The sequence below is a fragment of the Vipera ursinii genome (assembly GCF_947247035.1).
Source record: "Vipera ursinii genome assembly, chromosome: 3".
NCBI lineage: Eukaryota > Metazoa > Chordata > Lepidosauria > Squamata > Viperidae > Vipera > Vipera ursinii.
In genome coordinates this window covers 74,992,914-75,011,777 of record NC_139516.1, presented here as the reverse complement: position 1 = coordinate 75,011,777, position 18,864 = coordinate 74,992,914, and the positions used below count along the sequence as shown (strand labels likewise).

At 38.6% G+C, this 18,864-nt stretch overlaps 1 protein-coding gene across 1 annotated transcript in view; it reads left to right on the top strand.

The window, feature by feature from the left end:
* LOC310638882 (vitellogenin-1-like) overlaps positions 1-18,864 on the top strand; it is a gene marked incomplete at both ends in the record, with an annotated part of 97,217 nt that overhangs the window by 19,943 nt on the left and 58,410 nt on the right. Inside the window, 11 exons of the mRNA XM_083360243.1 lie at positions 673-797; positions 1,500-1,589; positions 5,505-5,691; positions 5,806-5,899; positions 6,025-6,210; positions 10,136-10,274; positions 11,576-11,597; positions 12,975-13,099; positions 14,607-14,975; positions 15,425-15,481; positions 17,113-17,175. Of these exons, the coding sequence (XP_083216369.1) occupies positions 673-797; positions 1,500-1,589; positions 5,505-5,691; positions 5,806-5,899; positions 6,025-6,210; positions 10,136-10,274; positions 11,576-11,597; positions 12,975-13,099; positions 14,607-14,975; positions 15,425-15,481; positions 17,113-17,175 (1,457 nt within the window). The remainder of the gene's footprint in view (positions 1-672; positions 798-1,499; positions 1,590-5,504; positions 5,692-5,805; positions 5,900-6,024; positions 6,211-10,135; positions 10,275-11,575; positions 11,598-12,974; positions 13,100-14,606; positions 14,976-15,424; positions 15,482-17,112; positions 17,176-18,864) is intronic.

Sequence of the window (18,864 nt, the reverse complement as noted above, 5' to 3'; positions counted from 1 at the left end):
TAGAGAATAGGTTTTATTATCATGCCGTTATAACTTGTTTTCCATCCATCATCCAGAATAACCATGAGATTTGAATATATTCTCCTTTACTAATGGAGAAGCCCAGGCCCAAATCATATAATCATACAGTCAGAGGAAATGTTAGAGGTAATCTAATCCAGCACTCTGTTCAATCCAAGATCAACCAAAGCTATCAGACAGATGACCATCCAGCCTCTGTTTGAAGACCTCTACTATATGGCAGCCTGTTTTATCGACATTAGGAAGTGCCTCCTCATATCTACCCTAATTCCACTTCCTTGTGGTTTTAATAACTTTTGTTTCTAATCCTGTCCTTTGGAGAAATAGAAAATAACTTCATTTCCTCTTCCATGTAATAATGCTTCAAATATCTGCATAGAAGAACAACAAAGATGATTAGAGGGCTGGAGGCTAAAACATATGAAGAACAGTTGCAGGAATTGGGTATGTCTAGTTTAATGAAAAGGAGGACCGGGGTGATATGATAGCAGTGTTCCAATATCTAAGGGGCTGCCACAAAGGGGGTGGGATCAATCTATACATACTGTAGACTTCATGGCTATTTTATTAATTGCACTAAGCAATTGAAAATTAAAGTTTTTCTTTTTTGTTTTGAAATAATTGGACTTACTGGATTATCTATCTTGTCAGAATTTTATAAGGCTCGTCTGGGAATGTATTCAATGTTTCTTCATGAAGAAGAGAATACGCAGCCAACATTTATAATGACCCATTTCAAGGCACTCTTCATGGGCAGCTTATTTTCTCCTTTTGAGGTATTTAAATATTGAACCATAATTATCGGTTGAACAGAATCACAAATTAAAGTTCCTTGGGGGGGGGTTGTTTCTGACCCACACTTCTATCTAATGTATTGGGAATGCTGACAGCAAGCATAAAAGTGTAATCTATACTGAAATTCATACTGAAAATACTGTTGTTTTTATTTAGATGTGCCTTGTTTTTCAACTGATACTGATAATTGTACTCATCTGAAGTGAACATTAAGTGTCCTGTACATTACCAATGAATTCTTCATGTATTTATTTTTTTTAAAAAATCCCATTAGTATCTGTGCATCATTTCATCTTTAAAAAAAAGTAGGCCGAGAGATATATGGCCCTCAAAAGCTACACATGACAGCTTTTCTTTGTTATATTCTCTGTTAAGCCATTCTTAATTAAAAATGACTCCTTTTGTGGCAGTTTCTGAATGCAGAGACATTGTAGAGCAACGTCACATGACGTATCGTGACATTTTTGCCATTGCCAGCAATAGGGTGGGCGCGGTTTTGCTATGATGCATCCGGCCCACGGGCCGGCAGTTTGACACCCCTGTTGTAGAGTCTTTAAATATACTACAGGCTATGGATCAATTTATTTAGAATTATTTAAATATTAAAAAACAATAACACAGCGCTCAAATTTATGTAGGGCATACAATTCTTTGTCCCAACTTTATTTTTCTTTCCAATATAGACAGGAGTTCAAATACGAAGAATAAAGGAAAACTCAGAGGTTCTGCAACAAGTTAACAAAGGTCATGATTCACAGCAACTTCAGAAAACGGTAAATGGGCAGCAGTTCATTGTGCCTTGAATGTTTTTACTGAGGATAATACCTTCCATGTTAATCTAAATGAAAGGTGTAAGGGAGCTATTGTGTTTCCAATGAGAAAATTTTCCAGACTAGTCAGTACTTCCAAAATCAGTCTCTTCCTTTTTGTCACTTCTTTAACAAAGAAACAAAAATCCTGTAAGGTTTGCCTTCTGCAGCTCCATTTTCAGTTCTTTAGTGGAGGGGTTGTCATGGGTTCTTTTAAAACTATACCCTGTTTGATCAACCCAAACTCAAAAATTCATCAAAAGACTAGATCGTAGACTATTGGATTCTTATGGCTCCTAATAAGGACTGGAGGTTTTTAAGAAGAGACTGGACAGCCATTTGCCTGAAATGGTATAAGGTTTCCTGCCTGAGCAGGGGGTTGGACTAGATGACCTCCAAGGTCCCTTCCAACCTATTATTATTATTATTATTATTATTATTATTATTATTATTATTATTATTATTATTATTATTATTATCATTATTATTATCATTATCATTATTATTATTATTATTATTATTATTATTATTATTATTATTATTATTATTATTATTATATCCAAGGTACAAAACTGAAAGATACAAACATATATGTGCAATTTTTTTCTATCTCTTCTGCATTATACCATATTTCTATTCTACTTATACAATATTTTCTATACTATATTCCACCACTACTTCTATTATACTATATTCTATACTATTATTTGTACTTCTGTGCTACTGTACTATTTCTACTTCAAATATATTATCACTATTATTACTATACTTCATTGATCTGTGTCCCATCTTTATTATTTGCTCAAATAACTCAAGGCAGCAGGGTTATTCCACATATCTTCCTCTTCCCATTTTCCCCACAACAACTTTATGAGGCACATTGGGCTGAGGGAAAGTGACTGACACCAAGTCACCCAGTTGGCTTTCCTGGCTAAGGTGGGACTAGAATTCATGGTCTCCAGCTTTCTAGCCTGCTGCCTTAACCACTACACCAGGGGTAGGCAACCTCGGCTCTTTTATGACTCATGGACTTCAACTCCCAGAATTCCTGAGTCAGCTGACTTAGGAATTCTGGGAGGTGAAGTCTATGAGTCATAAAAGAGCTGAGGTTGCCTACCCCTGCACTAGACCAAACTGGTTCTTTAATCTGCTACTCAACTCAACTCTACTATTACTGTATATAAAAGTGTTTTAACTTTTACAGACCTTGATCTGCTTTTACATCCCCCCCTCCCCCAAAGAAGAGCCTTGGTGGAGCAGTGGGCTAATGCCTCCTTAGGTAACACCAGCTGCCTGCAATTAGTGCAGGTTCGCATCCCACCAGGCTCAAGGTTGACTCAGCCTTCCATCCTTCCGAGGTAGGTAAAATGAGGACCCAGATTGTTGGGGGCAATAAGCTGACTTTGTAATAATGCCGCTGGGGGGGGCGAAAGCCCTAATAAGCAGGCATATACATAGAATGTAAAAGACGATGCAGTAAAAGTGCTACGCTCAATTTGCCAGCAAATTTGGAAAACTCAACAGTGGCCACAGGATTGGAAAAGATCAGTTTACATTCCAATTCCAAAGAAAGGCAGTGCTAAAGAATGTTCAAACTATCGCACTATTGCACTCATTTCTCATGCTAGTAAAGTTATGCTTAAAATTCTACAAGCTACACTCCAGCAGTATGTGGATCGAGAACTACCAGAAGTACAGGCAGGATTTCGAAGAGGCAGAGGAACTAGAGATCAAATTGCTAACATACGCTGGATCATGGAGAAAGCTAGAGAGTTCCAGAAAAACATCTACTTCTGCTTCATTGACTATGCTAAAGCCTTTGATTGTGTGGATCATAACAAACTGTGGCAAGTCCTTAAAGAGATGGGCATACCAGACCATCTTATTTGTCTCTTGAGAAAACTATATGCGGGCCAAGAAGCAACAGTGAGAACTGGACACAGAACCACTGATTGGTTCCAAATTGGGAAAGGAGTCCAGCAAGGCTGTATACTGTCGCCTTGCCTATTTAACTTATATGCAGAGCACATCATGAGAAAGGCAGGGCTAGATGAATCAAAAGTTGGAATTAAGATTGCCGGAAGAAACATCAACAACCTAAGATATGCAGATGATACCACTCTAATGGCAGAAAGTGAAGAAGAACTAAAGAGCCTCTTGTTGCGGGTGAAGAAGGAGAGTGCAAAACTTGGGTTGAAACTAAACATTAAGAAAACCAAGATCATGGCATCTGGCCCTCTCAATTCCTGGCAAATAGATGGGGAAGAAATGGAGGTAGTGACAGATTTTATTTTCCTGGGCTCCAAGATCACTGCAGATGGGGACTGTAGCCAAGAAATTAAAAGACGCTTGCTCCTTGGGAGGAAAGCCATGGCAAATCTAGACAGCACACTAAAAAGCAGAGACATCACCCTGCCAACAAAAGTGCGTATAGTCAAGGCTATGGTCTTCCCAGTTGCAATGTATGGCAGTGAAAGCTGGACCATAAGAAAGGCTGAGCGCCAAAGAATTGAAGCCTTTGAACTATGGTGCTGGAGAAGACTCCTGCGAGTTCCTTGGACTGCAAGGCGATCAAACCGGTCAGTCCTAGAGGAGATCAACCCTGACTGCTCTTTAGAAGGCCAGATCCTGAAGCTAAAACTCAAACACTTTGGCCACCTAATGAGAAGGAAGGACTCACTGGAGAAGAGCCTCATGCTGGGAAAGATTGAGGGCAATAGAAGAAGGGGACGACAGAGAATGAGGTGGCTGGATGGAGTCACTGAAGCAGTAGGCGTGAGCTTAGATGGACTCCAGAAGATGGTAGAGGACAGGAAGGCCTGGAGGAACATTGTCCATAGGGTCGCGATGGGTCAGACACGACTTCGCAACTAACAACAACAAATACATAGAATGAAGGCTATTGCTAAGCACATTGATTTGTGCTTTAAATTGTAAGCTGCCCTGAGTCTTCGGAGAAGGGCGGCATATAAATGGGATTAAAATAAAAATAAATAAATAAATTCTTCTATTGTCAATTTTTCCCTTATTAATGAACAGCAGGTAAAGTACCAAATATTGGACTTGGCTTGGCTGTGCTTCTTCATTCATTCATTCATTCACTCACTCATTCATTCATTCATTCATGGACCCTTTAACTTCTATCAAGAAAACTCATTTTATTTGGGGTTGTTGTTTTTTTTTGTATTTCTTGTTATTCTACTGCTGCAGAACTTCCAAAACACAAGTGTCTTCCATTTGTCCTCCATGTCTTCTGTCCTACTGCTTTCAAGTTTATAATCAATTCTGTAGTGTTGATGCTGAGGAGAAGCTCAAACAGGAGGCAAGCAAGGCGGCACAGATGTTTTGCAATTTTTTTCTTCAGTTTGCTTTTCCATAGAGGTCCTTTTTATAAATATCTATGTTTATTGTGATGCTTATTTTTGCACATTATTTAATTTCTACTCACCTTCATTTTTTAAAAAAAAGGCTACTGTATGATGCTCGGTATACACAAATGCAGAATCAGGATGCATAATCAAGGAAAACAATAAACATTCCAATTTCTACTTCTTATCACAACACAGGAGTCGAATGCTCTAGAAGTATATGCCAAAATATTTGACCAGGAAATTGTAACTGGATACATAAGGATGGATAGAATTCGACAAATATTACAGGTGCCTTTTTTACCTACTGTTTTCACATTTACTATTAAACTATTATCTACTCTTCAAGGTCTTGAACATTCATATTTTAAATATTATCTAACATTCATATTTTAATAATGTCAAAATACTGTTGACCATTGGCAAATTTTTCTTTTGGGCAACAATTATTCCAATAAAATTTGTATCTGGTTATCAGATATATTTAAATGAATCAAATCTATTTTTGCAGGTGTTCCATGAAAAAGGACATCTTCCTTGGATAAAATATCTTACAGATGTCCTTAAAAATCTTCCAAATATTTACTGGCAGAAATATATCAAGTCTGCAGAAATCCAGCGTATAGTGCCAACGTGTGCTGGGCTACCTTGGCAAATCGGTTTGGTCCATATAGCTCACACAGAAGTTGATGGAAATGGTAGGGCAATATGTTTTATTCATTATTGCATACATATACATATGTATATGTACATACATATATAAAAAACAAACAGTAATGTATGCATTTATTTATTTTCTTTCATTTAAACAGTTCAGTTACTGATAACCCCAGAACCAGCATCCCAAATCACTTGGCCTGACATAATTAACAGTGATATCAAACTGAAAACTAGACTGAGACTTCGGTAAGTACAATCAATGTTATCCAAAGTTGTCATGTTAAAAGAACATTGTGCAAAAATGCCTGGTATCACTTATTCTTCAGCGTTACAAAATGTCGGACAATCTGTTGTTTTCTTTGCTGTTTCAGGATGAAGAAGGACATGATCTTAAGTGTGGGAATTATTACACCTGAAATTCATGCCCTTCTGGAAAAAAAGGCCACAGTGACAGCAAACGTCCCCATAAATATGGATGTTGCTATGAATATTAAAGAAAAGACCTTCAAACTTGAACTGCCACCATGCAAGGAGGAAACAGACATAATTTCTCTAAGGTAGGCTCTTGTTACACTATCAGTAAAGGGTTTTTTGTTGTTACTTTTCTAGTTTTTATATGCAGCTTTAGATATATCTATACTGGAAAACTAAATCAGTTTCAGTAAGGTAGATTTGTAGGATTTATCCAGTATAAATTCAGAAAAATACACCTTAAGAAGTGCTTTCATTTTAGTTTTAAATCGTATGTTGTTGCAATCATAACAGAAGATGTCACATGACCACAATGATTTACGACAGCAATCTTGGCACTCTACATTACAGTCATTAACTGGGAAATTCATGTTATTAAGTGACTATGCACCCCAATCTAAGTCTTAAGAGTTTTGGTCTTCCTGGCTTCAGCATCAGCAAGATTAGGGTATTCTTCCAACTCCCCTATCTCCCCCTCATGTCTGCCTCTGATTACTTCCAAGGTCTGATCATGGAGCTTAAACTCCTTTTAATGTTAGAAAAGTATCATGATTCAGTCATAGTCACTGAAACAAAACCAAATCAGTTTTCCTTTTGGTTAGTTTTGACTAAACTATGTCTTTGATGTCCTTGGGAGAAATGGGAGATCTCAGCTGGATCCCAGCAATCATATCTTAGGCATCTGAAACATAATGTCGGGTATTGCAACAAATGTAATTTAAGCAGGTAACACATTATGCTTTGTTTTAAATAACAATGTATGTACTATCCAGTTGGGATACCAAGTAAAACACAGCTACAATAATACATGGGGACTCCTAAATACAACTGGAGCACCAAAATCCACTCTAAGGCAAGTTTTCAAGGTATGCTGGAATGCCACTAAAGAGGGAGCCAACTAAATTTCTGGGAGCTCTTCTCATTTCATGTCAGAGTACAACCTGGAGCAAGCCCTTTCTAGGTATCCTCACAAAGCAGACAGTTTTGATTTGGATCAGCAAATCAAAGATGTCCCTTTATACATCTGAGCACTATAACAATAGCAATAGCACTTAGACTTCTATACTGCTTCATAGTGCTTTACAGCATTCTCTAAGCAGTTCACAGAGTCAGCATATTGCCCCCAACAGTCTGGCTCCTCAGTTTTCCCAACACTGGAAGGATAAAAGGCTGAGTCAGCCTTGAGTTGGTCAGGATCAAACTCCTAGCAATAGGCAGAGTTAGCCTGCAATACTGCACTTTAACCACTATGACACCACAGCTCATATACAATATATATTGAGAGAGATTTAAAACTAATAACCAACACTAGAAAGTGGTCCTGAAAGCTTTCTGGTAATCCCCACAGGGATTACTAAATGGCCATAACTTTGGAGTATCAGATTTCTACAGCCATTGCATGATGTGCCAGTTGTAGCTTTCAAGCCATTGTCAAAAATATGGAGCGGATAAAGGCTCATCAAAATTCAGTGACTATTCTTTTAGATTTATTCATCTTGCCACTTCTTTGAGGTACAGACTGTCATTTGCACATCAAGCAAAAATAAGCCAGTGCAGCCATGGCATCCATGCAAGTTTGAACTGATTATTTAAGCGTTTGAAGGTCCACCACGTCAGTTGAATAAATGCAAAATAAACAATTATACCCACATGTATATATGTAAAATGTTGCTGCTATTTTAAAAAAGAATCACCTCTTGTAGTCAGGAAGTGTACAATTGTTCCGTTTTTATTTCTCCCTCAAGTAGGGAATCACAGATCACAAATCCTCTTTCATACTCTACCTTTAGGCCTTCTTTGTAACTTTTTTCTTTCTGCCAAAGCACAAAGAAACAGTAATACTCAACTCTCAGGCATCTTCTTGCTGTGCTATGTGATTTGGCAGAGAACAACTAGTGTATCCTGTGATGCAACTCGATTTGCTGGCTTCCCATGCTCAGTGAGGAAAAATTGATAATTAAGGTGATAAATCTAGGCTATTGGCTTAAAAAAATTAGAAAGGGCTAAGAAAAAAAGAAGCAGGAGTAAGGAGGTGGGAGTGCCAATGATCTGTGCCTAGAGATATACAGCCTGTGATTTCAGGATGGTTTAAATTATTGAATTTGAAAATGTGAAATCTACTTCCTTTTAATCAATTTTGCCTGGATGAGCCATCATATAATGCAAGTTGATTTGTAGTTTCTTTGATCCCTTCAGCTTGTCCTCAAGTGTATCTAGTTAACGGATTTTTATTTGTATTTTTAGTTCCTGAATGTTCTAGCTAAGCTTACCTTAAGGTGTGGTTATCATATCTATTATGAATAAGAGAGAACTTGGGGGTGGGATGGAATAAACCTTATTTGTTCTCTGTTGTTTACTTATTGCAATGGCAGCACACCTTATGAATTCAGCAGCAGAGATGAAAGGAATGCAAAGCCACTTTTCGGATAGAAAGGATGGTGCGTTCTGGATTTCCTGCCCTGAATGTGAAATGCTGAAAAGCTTCACATTCAACATGGGTACAAGGATCGCTTCTCAGTTCACAGCCAGACAGCTAACATCAGCCTATGTTCCTAAAACAAGCCCAAGGCAATGACATCAGCGGCTTTCAAGATACACCATAAGTGGAGAGAGAGAGAGAGAAAGACAAAGAGAATATGTCCATGTGGGTACTAAGTAAGGAAGGTAACAGAGATAGGCCACATTCATTACCAAAGCAGTGGGGGGTGAGAGAAACATGGCTTAAATTCAAAACAAGATGAAGGAATGCACTAGCCACTCAGGCAAACACCTCAGTAATTCACGTACATATCGGGGGGGGGATGCTTGGAGGAGAAAGAAATAACAGTCAGACTTACAAGATTCTCTTACTATAAAGGTAAAGGTAAAGGTTCCCCTGCACATGCGTGCTAGTCGTTTCCAATTCTAGGGGATGGTGCTCATCTCCGTTTCAAAGCCAAAGAGTGTCCGAGGACATCTCCGTGGTCATGTGGCCAGCATCACTAGACGCCAAAGGCGCACAGAACGCTGTTACCTTCCCACCGTAGTGGTCCCTATTTTTCTACTTGCATTTTTACGTGCTTTCGAACTGCTAGGTTGGCAGAAGCTGGGACGAGTAACAGGCGCTCACTCTGCTACGTGGTACTCGGGATTCGACCCACCAAACTGCCGACCTTCTGATCAACAAGCTCAGCGTCCTAACCCACTGAGCCACCGCGTCCCTTCTTCTCTTACTATAGATAATATTAATAAAAGAAACTTCTCAGGAAGCTGATTTCTTCTTTGTGGGGCTGAAATTGATCTTGCAAATCTTTAACATAATGCATTCAAATCTAAAGAGTTATTTTGGGGCAGGGTGGCACAGAATATATTATGGGTTTTTGCCCTCTATTTTTGAAATTTTTAGATAGCATTAACCAACCTTGTCTGAATATGGAGGATATAAACCATATACAGTCACAGCTACAGAATTGACCAATTCTGGCTAAAAATTCTGAGAGTCCTAATATATCTGGACAACATCAGAATTAATTATTTAAGGCTATTTAAATAATTAACAGAGAGTCATTTATTACAGCAGAATAAAGAACTTGCTCTATGGGATCCTGTACACTAAGCAACCAGATTAGCTAATTCGCAATAATGGAAATTCTCAGAGAATTATGATAGGGAATTCTATGATGAGTCAATGCTCTTTTTTTTAATCAAACAAAATAATTTCATCTCACTGTTGTTTTTTTCCTTCTGCCTGGACTATACAGTCTCTGCTTTATAATTACAGAAGCAGGGGCTGGTGCAACGAATGACTCTCTTAGAGGCGTGTACGAGAAACCATTTCTATCCCTAACTGTGAAAACAACTTCAGGCCACCATCTTAATTTTGTGTGACTCGTCATGTTAAGAGCTGGTGGAGCAAAATGGAAGGAGAGGGTTTTTGTCACCAGTTCAGTATTATAAGCCATATCTCAATCCTTTTTCGGCCACGCTTGTGTTTCTAGAGCAACGTTCTCTATGTTTCTTTCTCTCCTGCAGAGTGAAGACCTCTGCTATCACAAGCAATATTGAAGAGGCAACTGCTGCTGTATCTACTCCTGTTTTCTTCCCTGCAAATCTGTCTAGAACAATAGTAGAATCCTTTGATAGGTCATCAAAAAAAGAGGATGAAAGAAAGGTAACCCACACTGGATTTCCCGAGGTTGTTTATTTGTTTGCTGGTGTTATATGCAATAGAAATGGCATGGAATAATTTATTTTTATTGTTTCCTATCCTCCTCTCCCACCAACATACTAGCAATAACTTAAGCAATCGTTATACTATACAGGTAGGCCTGGACTTACAGCCAAAACTGAGCCCAAAATTTTGGCTGTTAAGTGAGACATCTGTTAGGTGAGTTTTTAACCACCTTTCTAGCCACGGTTGTTAAATGAATCCCTGCAGTGGATAAGTTAATATAGGTGATTCTGGTTTCCCCCATTGATTTTGCTTGTCAAAAGGTTGCAAAAGGTCATAAGCAATGGTCATATGTATGAACCAGTTGCCAAACATCTGAATTTTGATCACATGATCATGGGGGGGGGGTGCCACAAAGATTTTAAGTTGAAAAATGATCATAAGTCACTTTTTTCAGTGCTGTTATAACTTTGAACGGTCACTACCTGTATTATATATAATATAATATTAACCTAGAGACATCTAGGAACACACACACACACCGCCTGTTTATTCTCTTATATCTAGAATCCAGGTGTCTAGTATTTAATGAAAAGTAAATTGAATACATTCTGATCCAATAATGTGATTAAAGCTTACAAAATTTGATTCAGAGTTAATCATGTTAATCATTAATGACAACTAACTAGTATTGATCGCAGTGGATTGACCATTACTGGCTACAAGAACAGAAAATTAGATATCATTTATGTTGTTGAAGCAATAGCTGCATTTCTTTTATTGTAGCATCCAGATTTGATCAAGTTAAAATATTATGGCACAGTTGAATTATTTATCCTTATCCAAAGGAGTGAAATATAAAATAATCTAATGGTACCTTAAAGATTAACCAATGTAATATCATGTCATGTGATAATTAGATAGATAGTAAGCTTGTAAGGTATCACTTACACTGCTGTTTTTGCTCAAAAAAGTAATATTGGCCACCTTCAGGGAAATAAATAAACTTTGGGGGAAAAATGTGTCTGAATATGTTCATTATTCAACCAGGACACACTTCCATCAGAAAAAAAATCAGCTGAAAATCTCGATGCACAGCTGGAAAAGTATTTAGAATCATTTCACCAAACACAATGCTTTGATGCCTGTACCTTCGGTTGCAAGGCTTGCTTCCACTGGGCAGATATGTATGCTGGGTATCTTCTACGAAGATCTATATACAATTACATTGGAGAATATGTTTTCAAATTCTCCCTTAAGGAATGTAAGTCATATTTATTTTTATTTTATTTTTTGTCTAGATTTCTAGTTCATACCAAAAACGTAAGAGCTACAGGAAAAAGCAATATAAATGGCGCTTTTAAGTGTTGTGTTCTAATCTGTGAATATCTCACTGTGACACATAGTTCTATGTAGAATACATGACACTTACTCCTAGTAATTAAGTTAAGTAAATGATGTAGTAATGACATAAATTCAATAGTATATTTCAAAAAGATGATGAAATCCAACTGGTTAAGCTACCAATAATTCTTTTACCGCTTACTAATTTAAATTATCCACTGTTCTGGATTACTGTTCTCAATTGCTGATCCTTAATTCAGAACTCCTTTTGTTGTTGTTGTTAGCTGCGAAGTCGTGTCCGACCCATCACGACCCCATGGACAATGTTCCTCCAGGCCTTCGTGTCCTCTACCATCTTCTGCAGTCCTTTTAAGCTCACACCTACTGTTTCAGTGACTCCATCCAGCCATCTCATTCTCTGTCGTCCCCTTCTTCTCTTGCCCTCAATCTTTCCCAGCATTAGGCTCTTCTCCAGTGAGTCCTTCCTTCTCATTAGGTGGCCAAAGTATTTGAGTTTTAGCTTCAGGATCTGGCCTTCTAAAGAGCAGTCAGGGTTGATCTCCTCTAGGACTGACCGGTTTGATCACCTTGCAGTCTAAGGGATTCGCAGGTGTCTTCTCCAGCACCACAGTTCAAAGGCCTCAATTCTTTGGCGCTCAGCCTTTCTTATGGTCCAACTTTCACTGCCATACATTGCAACTGGGAAGACCATAGCTTTGACTATACGCACTTTTGTTGACAGGGTGATGTCTCTGCTTTTTAGTGTGCTGTCTAGATTTGCCATGGCTTTCCTTCCCAAGAGCAAGCGTCTTTTAATTTCTTAGCTACAGTCCCCATCTGCAGTGATCTTGGAGCCCAAGAACTCTTTTTAATGTTTAGTAATGCAGCATTATGTATTATATTTATTGTTATTTTCCACACAGAGATAAAAATAACATTAGGAGGAAACAGTAGGACTTTTAGACAAAGATAAAGGTGCCCTCAAATCTAGGTTGACTCTGATAATTACATAGCCATTATTCTTTGCAACAATATGGTAGTGGTTAGCCAATACCTTCTTTAATATGCTTTTTTGACTTTACACTCTTGCCTGAAGTCTTAGAATCCCTGGTGGTTTCATATTTAAGTATTAAGCAGCCCCAATTCTATGACTACTTTAAGAATAGCCAAAGTCAGCTAGGTACTGCTATACTCTGTTGCTAAATTCATATTACTATCAAATGGCTCTTGCTATGTCACTAAAGTACATATATGTGTTTGTGTGTGTGTGTGTGTGCGCGCGTGTGTGTGTTTATATTAAAAGTAAAACAATGATTGTATCAATAGTTCCACTAATAATAATTCAAATAATTTCAGCTGATCCAAAAGTTCCAATTGAGAAGCTACGATTCACCGTTCAAGGAGGTGCTCGTGTTGCTGAACAGATGGTACATTTGTTACAAAATGAAGAAATGGATCTAGTAATTAAAAAATTGAAAAAGGTATTTACTTTTTGGGAGAAGGTATCTTAGCAACCATTCAAGTCCCCCTCCCACCATCATACAGGATCTATAGGCAAACATTTGATGGTGTTATTTTAAACTTTATGGGTTATAGCAATATCTTTAAATACCATAGAGAACTACATAAATTATTAGTTATATACTGTTAGGGTGATATTCTTTTCCTTTATAAATACCAAGTTATTTTGGCTTTGAAAATACTGTGTGGGTTGTTAGGGCTCTACTATGCAAGTAACTGCATTCTCTCCTCTAATTTCTTCAGAAAGAAATCCATCAAATGCTTTGCTCTGCAGAGTAATAAACAAAATTTATATGGTCCTGAGAAACATTTGTTTAAACACAGAGACTATATGTGAGGATGCCGGAAAATCATGGCCTTATTCCACAAAAACAGATTGTTATCCCTTAGGAAGAGAGAGGCTATTAGGTTCAAGTGATTAACAATAATAAATAATACCTAAATTAATACACTCCCAAATTTGTTGTACTTTGTTGTACTTTGACAATAAAGGTTTATTATTATTATTTCATATTGCCAGCACCAAAATTCACTCCTATTATGAACTATGCAGTTAGTTCCATAAATCATCGTGTAGACAAGTTGCCAACTAATGTGAACAGCATAGTTAGTACTATGAATATGATTGAGTGCCATTAAATAAAAGAGCAATGCTTACAGTTCATGGAATGTGGCTTATAACAGAGGTCCCCAACCTTTTGGACATCAGGGACTGGTTACGTTGAGAGAGGTTTTTCTGCAGACTGGACAGGGTGTGGTTTTGTGTGCTGCCTGCATCCTGTGGATGGGGCTTTCCTTGTTTGTGCAGACCAGTTGCTGGCATGCCGCAGTCCGATACCAGTCCACGGACTGGGGGTTGGGGACCCCTGGCCTATAAGATTCCATGAGAGCAAACTTCTGCAAGAGGTCCGTTTACACAGATAAATTCAAATCTGGATGAAGTGAAGGTTAATAATAATAATAATAATAATAATAATAATAATAATAATAATAATAATAATAATAATAAAAATAAAAATAATAATGATGATGATGATGATGATGATGATGATGATGATGTTGGAAGGTACCTTGGAGGTCATCTAGTCCAAACTACCCCCATATAAGAGTCAATCTCCTGCAATCCCACTGCCCATTCCTACGTGCTAACTACTCAAGTCAGAAACATATGATTGGAAATCTCAGCATGACCGTTTAGCATTAAGCCAAGTGCAATGATATTATCTTCTGCTCAACACATCAGTATCTTCAGAAGAACCTTGCTCTTTAGGAAAGCTAACCCTCACTTTTTCAATATGTTGGATTCATTTCTGCTTGCTTCAGAGTAAGACAACTGTGCAGAGAAATCTGTGCTTTTAACATTGACAGTATTGCTCTTGGAACATTAATTCTGTATATCAATTTGCCTAAACCTTCAGATTACATGAGATGACAGATATTCTTCTCTCTGGGCATATCCCATGCTAGATCTTTACAGATGGCACTGATGAGAGGACTGAAAGTTCATCAAGCAGTGGTTCTCAGGAGATTGGTTTAAAGGAAATTATAGGTCTAAAACTAGTTCCTGCCAGTCAGCAGCAAGATAATGAACAAGAGGGACAGGATCAGAAGAGGCCTCAGCTCCAACCTCTGAAAAAAAAGCAACAACTTAATGATACTAGCAGCAGCAGCAGCAGTGATACCAGCAGTAGCAGCAGCAGCGACAGCAGTGACAACACCAAACATAATAAGCATATTAATGGAAGACACCAAAAGGAGAAGAGTCATCCATGGAGTGAGAAAGTTGGGGATAAAAAGAAACGCACCAAGAGGCCAGCTGAACACTCCGATGAGAAGGTACCCATCAATTCTAACTGGGAGAACTCTTTCCTTGCAATGTGCATTAACTCAACATCTCTGTTGGCTGGGATATGGTTTGTCTATTCCTTTAACAGTGAGCATCTAGGAGCATGGTGGCTCTCGTGGTTAGGATGCTGGGTTGACAATCAGCAAGACCACGTTCGAGACCCAAGTGCTGCTGTGTGATGGGGTGCGCTCCCGTCATTTTTTCCAGCTCCTGCAGACCTAGCAGTTTGAAAGCGAGTAATTGCAAGTAGATAAATAAGTACCACTTCAATGGGTACATGAAAGGAACTCCCAACTGGGCATCCTGTGGACAATGGTGGTGTCACCCACTAATTCTTTCCACCTGGAAGTGCTTCAGAGCTTCCTACCTAAATGCATGCATGTAGCAGTGTGCATTTGGGTAACTCTTGCTTTGCTTTTTCTTCTTTGACATTTTGCAGGAACTTGGAGCCCTAGAACTAGGCAATCTTCACTTCAGGGAAAGCCAGATCGATCAGGTGAGTCTCAATATTATTGTGATTTTTTCAACTGACCTTTTTTATATTAAAATGGATAGATTGCAGTGATTGATACTTCCACCCTTCTTTGGAGAAAAGGAATCCAAATGAGACATGATTGTGGAATGCTGTGGGGTGGCAAAGCTGATGCGAAAATAATTTAACTCAAGCAAATCTGTCAGCTAGAGAATGAAGATCAGATTTCCCCATCCACAATCATAAATTAACCAGCAGAGACTGTTTTTTATGACTTACCAGCAAGGTATTTCATATAACTGCTATTATATTTAAGCAAGCATATAAGTTGTCTAAATAAATAAATAAGCCAGTCCATCAGTCTAGAAGGCTGGGCAGAGCTCTGAAGCTGCAGAGAAGTTTCCAGAGAAGTGCTGCTTGGAAGTGAAGAGAGACCTAATTCCAAATGCTGGAATGAGTGGTGGCCTCCTTTCAATCTAATTCATTAAAAAGGGTGCCACCCCCCCAACATCTAATTGAAATGTTGAGTGGTCAGGCATAATCTCCCTGTAGTTTCAGCCAATGAATACCAGCCAGGCTTCTTTGTGTAATTTAGCCTGTAGTGGATATTTGTATTTCTTTATAGATTTTAAAGGGACATGGTGGCTCAGTGGGTTAGGACGCTGAGCTTGTCAATCAGAAGGTTGGCAGTTTGGCGGGTTGAATCCCAAGTGCCACGTAACAGAGTGATTGCCTGTTTCTCGTCCCAGCTTCTGCCAACCTAGCAGTTCGAAAGCACGTCAAAATGCAAGTAGAAAAATAGGGACCACTCTGGTGGGAAGGTAACGGTGTTCCGTGCGCCTTTGGCGTCTAGTCATGCTGGCCACATGACCACGGAGATGTCCTCGGACAAGTGCTGGTTCTTCAGCTTTGAAACGGAGATGAGCACCGTCCCCTAGAGTCGGAAATGACTAGCACGCATGTGCGGGGGAACCTTTACCTTACCTTTACCTATAGATTTTAATCTCTGCTGCAGTAATACAGCTGTTTTCATCCTGTTTCATGTATTGCACCAAGACTTCCATTTGAGGGTCTCTACAGGTTTCTCACCTGATTTGGTTGATACAAGCAATGCTATGTGTCCTGAGCTGATACAATCAGTCCACAGGATAGTAATTCTTCAAAGCATGCATGCTCCTCTGATGTAGATAAAATCACTTTAGCTTCATGGGGACTTTCGGATTTGTGTCTTAAAATGCCCCAAGCTTCCTTCTTTTAGCTTCTTGAAGGACATTCCAAAAAGTACAAGACCTGGATCTGGGGGTCCAATCCCTAAAACTAAGCCTATACTATTTTAGATGGTACTTTGGAAAGGACAAACCAATTCTTACATCAACACAATATCTGATAGTGCATGTAGATATGACTGCTTTAACTTTTTGTTGCCCTCCCGTTCCCCGATACAAATGTAGAATGCTGCTGTTTGCACAGATACCACAACTTTCTAACATAACTGAAAATGGCTTTCAACAATTAATGCTTAGGACACAGAAACAGAAAAAATATTTACTCCTGTGTTTTGATAGACCTTCATCATTCCCTTCCATTCTTCTACCTTTGTCCTCTGCCACTCAGTATCCCTAATTCTGTTTAAATTGTTGTATTACATGGTGCAGTCAGGCAATCCATTGCCTTATTCTGAAGCAAGCAGCAGAAATGACTCCAGCTGGCAAGAGGAGGTATGTTTTTATATAATTAATAGGAAGTAAATTGATATGCTTCTAAAAAGAACCACCGTTAGGAATCTGATATATCAAATGATATATGTATTTTCAGGGGGGGGAGAAGGATAAGAAATAATGTACCAGTTGAGATAAGGACTATTAGGCCATTATGCTGTTAACTCATTAGGTTAGAGAGATTAATTAGGACTGGGCTGACCAAAATAAAGATTTTCTCTCTGCCATGAAACTCCCTAATAATCTGGCTACTACCTTGGAAGGAAAGGCAACATGTGTATGAATCCAAAAACGTATTAACCCCAGTTCCTTTTTATACGTTTCTGATTATTTATAAAAAGTAAAACAAAATGAAATGGATTGAACTGAATTGAACTGAATGGAAATGGTATTTCAGCTGCTTATTCATCCAGCATTTTTAAAATATTGGCTCAAGTAGTCAACCTACATCTTGCTTCAGGGTTTCTTCTGGCAGATGGTAGAGGGCTGCACAAAACCAATTTCACTTTAGAAAAGTACTTTAACACTTCAACACTTTCTTCAGGTGCCGGGTCCACTTTTCAGATCCACCAAATGTTGATCCATTGGCTACCACAGGGATTTACCAAGTGGATTGTCATCCAGGCCTAATTTTGTGGCCTGAAAGAAAATGACTGGCCCAGAGTCACCCAATCTTCTTTCATGCCTAAAGCAGGGCTAGAACTCACAGTCTCCTGGTTTCTAGCCTGGGATAGATGATAGACAGATAGGTGAGAGGTAGATGGTTGATAGATTGATGATAGACAAATAGATGATAGAGAGAGAGAGAGAGACAGACAGACAGACAGACAAACAGATAGATATAGGAGAGAGATAACAGATAGGCACATACACAGTACTAAAACTGTTATCCCTGTTTGTTTGTAACAAACAATTAGACAAAATTGGAAAGTAAAGGGCAACAACTATTGAACCAAGGTAACTTAAATAGGCCAACTTACATAATACTGGGACCCATGACTGCCATGGGAATGAAATTTAGGGAAATTGTGGGCTCTTCAACATCACCATGCCTTCCAAGTATACGTCCCAGAAACCTGTAGGTTGCATAGTGAGATGGGGCTGGCGAGGGACTGCTGGTGGTTGTTCAGTTCCTCCCTGCAGGAGAGATGGATTTTGGGGACACACCAAGTGGGGAGCAAGGGTAGAGTTTCCACACAATCCACAGATTATTTGGCCCCCTCCCCTCAGCAATGGGTCACAGGTTGTCGTGTGTGTGTGTGTGTGTGTGTGTGTGTGTGTGTGTGTGTGTGAAATCTTCCCTGGAAAGAATATGTAATACAGAGAAACATACACACACATACACACACACACACACATGTATTTATATACCTACACACACTTACGTACCCAGACATACACAAATACATCCAACTTTAGCAATGAGCACAGCTTGAGCATTTTGCTTATGTATATACAAGTAATAGCTATTTATTTTTAGCCTAGTTTAAATTATTTCTCTTTTGCTTTCTTTTATTTGACTAAATAATTTGTTTCCATTAGAGAAGACAGCGTATTCCAAAACTTTCTGTGTTGGGCTACAGTTTAAAGATATCAATCTAAAACTAGCCAGAATAAACTATAAAGGTGCAGAACTCCTCAAAATACAGTTGAATTGAAATATCAATGATCAAAATTATACAGGTAGCT